The sequence below is a fragment of the Benincasa hispida genome, unplaced genomic scaffold, assembly GCF_009727055.1.
Source record: "Benincasa hispida cultivar B227 unplaced genomic scaffold, ASM972705v1 Contig189, whole genome shotgun sequence".
NCBI classification, from domain to species: Eukaryota; Viridiplantae; Streptophyta; class Magnoliopsida; order Cucurbitales; family Cucurbitaceae; genus Benincasa; species Benincasa hispida.
Genome location: NW_024064458.1, coordinates 637,984 through 641,444, shown reverse-complemented (window position 1 = coordinate 641,444; position 3,461 = coordinate 637,984). Strand labels below are relative to the sequence as shown.

The following is a 3,461-nucleotide window of genomic DNA, read 5'->3' as shown; positions in this document are numbered from 1 at the left end:
CTCGACATAGAGCATTTTCGCTAAGGACGAGCACCAAATACATACACGCGCAACACACCTCTCAGCGCAATGCATTTGTGAAAGATGGATGCAAAGTGTATCTTGTTAGCACAAGATGCCCCCATCATCGCAATGCATACTGGATGTTGATTGTTATTATTTTATTTTATTTTATTTTTCATCAACAACACAAGTTGCTATGACTTTGCGATATTCATTTTCTTTCTATTCAGTCATTCACAGAGATTCAAGCTCAACACAACTCATGCAGAAAGGTAAGAAAATTTAACATGGCATGAAAATAACGTAATTGCATTACATTGTGAAGTGAATTCAAGAGGCAGTAAAGACTAATTCTGAGAAAACAATAAATAACGCAATGCATAGAGCAATAAAGAAGGCAATTAAACATAGATTTTAGAGATATGAATTGAAAGACAATTTTCTCATGATTACCACAATCCACACCTCTATAGGCGGTCAAGCTTGCCTGCACAATGTCATCAAGGACATTGTTCCTTCCCATGAGATCCTAGGGCTTCTGAATTACTTGGCAGTGTTTTGGGTATTCTGTTGTGAAGCTCGGTTGCGAATTGCCTGACTTGGATCTCCAAGTTCCTTATTGAAGACGTCTGCAACTGCATGACAACATCGTTTTTCTCAATATACTGTTTCAGTAGGGACTCCAATGATGATGATTTCACAGAGGTGTTCGATGAGGACGGTTGGTTTTGCGGTTGTCTTTGATTCTGATTCTGATGAAAAGACGGAGGATTTCCTCGATTCCCGGAATTGTTGTTCTGATGGTTATTCAGGCCCCCTTGGTTTTGATTTCTTCCCCAACCGAAGTTAGGGTGATTCCACCAACCGAGATTGTAAGTGTTGCTATAAAGGTTCTTCTGGATAGAAAACACTTGTTGCGGGTTCGATGGACACATCTCTACAGCATGGCCCCCTCCACATTGGACGCAACTTATTGCGGCCACTTGCACCGGCGCATTGGGTTGCGCTGAACTTTGAGAGAGGCCACCTTGATTAATTGCCATCATTTGTAGGAGAGAGGATACCACGACCATTTGTGTGGCCAAAGTTTTCATTGTATCTGCTGATACAAAGGTGATGTCATTTCTTCTTCTCTCTGGGTCTCTTCCCCCATACCCGTCATCCACCCAGTCAACCGTGTTTCGCAAAATGCGATCAAGGATGACCTTGGCTTCTGTGTAGGTCTTATCCATAAGTCCTTCCGCTGCGGAGGCATCAGCAACGACTTGTGTTGATCGATTCAGGCCGTTATAAAATGTCTCCATCAGAATGCAATCAGGTATCCCTATATGCGGACAATTTTTCACCAACCTTCTGAAATGCACACGAGTGGTGCTTAGAGTCTCATTATCCATTTGCTTGAAATTCAGCACATCCTTGCATCTCCTTGCATTGACTGCTGTAGGGAAGAATTTCTTCATGAACTGTTCCATAAACTTGTCCCATGACGTTATTTCATTTGGCTCCAACGAATGAGCCCACCTCTTTGCCTCATCCCTTAGTGTGTATGGGAAGAAGTAAAGTCTAATTCCATCGGGGGTGATGCCAGGGATGGAGAAAGTGTTGCACATCTCTACAAAGCTGTTTAGATGGGCATGTGGGTCTTCACCTTGTAGACCTCCAAATTGCCCTGTATTTTGTATCATCTGGAGCATGACCGGCTTTATTTCAAAGCGTGTTGTTCTCCTCAACCATTGGTCGTGAAATTCTAGGCGAGAAGTCATAGAGATTGAGTGCCGCATAGTTTCTCATAGGGATATTGCGGTCAGCGAAAAGAAAAACAAGAGCTTGCGCTGGCCGATTTGCCTCTTGATTTCCTTCGGGCGTCTCATTGTTGTTTTCCATGTTTGCTCTTCTTCACCTAACTCTGTTCTGGCGTGCTCTCGAGCGAAAAGTACGCTCGATCTCTGGGTCAGCTTCAAATTCTGGATCGGTTCCAGTACTCATAAACCATCAGCCTGTTCTTCGTGTTAAACAGACAGTACAACATAGATCTGTCCTGCAAAATACCACAAAAGTATTCAACACTAACCATTACCATTTCCCGGCAACGGCACCATAAACTTGTAACCAAAATTTATGAATGTCTTTTTTTATGCATGCACTATGATGATAGATAATTCAAGTTCATATTGCCATAAACTTTTAAGGAAACGAATTGAATGTTATCTATCTATTACGCTGACGAATAAATGTATGATTCTAAATATGCGCTCAAGTGCTTGCGATAAAGACATTTTATGCGATACTACGTTCTATGTATATGCGTTGATAGTGATATGCTCATAGCAGTGAAGTAGTGCATGTCACAAGTTTCCTTGCACTGAAACCAACTATAATTCCAACTCAAGTTTCTTAGAATGATCCGAGGTCGAACAGGGGGATTGTTTTCATTAATGCGATACTTATGTGATACATACGACCGGTTTTAATAATGAATAACGAATGTTGGTTTGTACAGAAATATAAATTGCGATGAAATAAAAATGAGTTGATAAGTAAAGTCCTAAGCTACTATGGTACATGACACATGATACATGATACATGATACATGATACTGAGGTCGAGAGCTGACTGTGAAGTTGTACAAAGAATCGTTGTATGCGATGGCAAATCTTATGAATGAAGTAGAAAGAGAAAGAGTAAAGAGTAAAAACATCGCAAGTTTGTTAATCGCGTTAAGGATGCAACTAAGGTCCTGCTTTCCCTTGACATACACCTCTCGGTGATCGGTCGTGTTCCCATATCTCAATGGTGAAACAGAGATGAACATGATGAATGCAAGGTTGTTTCCATCTCTAAAAATACTTCTCACTTTAGTTAACGCATTCTTCCAACCTTCTCTCGATAGGCGAAATAACATCTTCACTTCTGCTCTTTGGTGAATATGCCGTCGAGCATGCTTTAGCTAAACTTAATTCATTCCTTAACGTAAATTAACTCACTCGCTTAATTCTTGCTATTTGCCCTGGAGATTAAGAATACATCATGGAGAAAATGGATTATTAATGTATGGAAAGAGGCAAAGAGATGATAATGGTGACGATGATAACGTTTAATTCTAAAATTAAGCGTTTGATACATGTCGTGAATGAAAGATTAAAGAAGATGAATACAGAAGATGAAATAGAGAGAATAGAAACAAATACGGAAAGAGTGTCAACGTCTTGACACAGATCCTGATCAGAGATTGTGCTTACCGGCGTGTGGATGTGGTAGAGAGGAAAGCTTCTCCTCTCAGGCATGCTTTCCCCAGGAGAATTGACCTTTACACAGAGCTTCGCTTCGGGGATCGGCAGAATTCCTTGCTCGGAGACTCCACCTCTTAGCCTTGTCTCGTAGTTCTCCTGGATTTACTCTGGACAGTCGCATCAGACCAGCCTCTCTCTCAGAATCAGTATATGCACGTCTCATGTATA

The 3,461-nt window shown here is 41.1% G+C and overlaps 1 protein-coding gene across 1 annotated transcript; it reads right to left on the bottom strand.

Moving 5' to 3' along the window:
* Nucleotides 1-503: 503 nt before the first annotated feature.
* On the bottom strand, nt 504-1,613 carry LOC120069060. Its single transcript, XM_039020740.1, has one exon. The coding sequence runs from the start codon at nt 1,611-1,613 to the stop codon at nt 504-506; it is 1,110 nt and encodes a 369-aa protein (XP_038876668.1).
* Between the last annotated feature and the right edge of the window lie 1,848 nt (nt 1,614-3,461).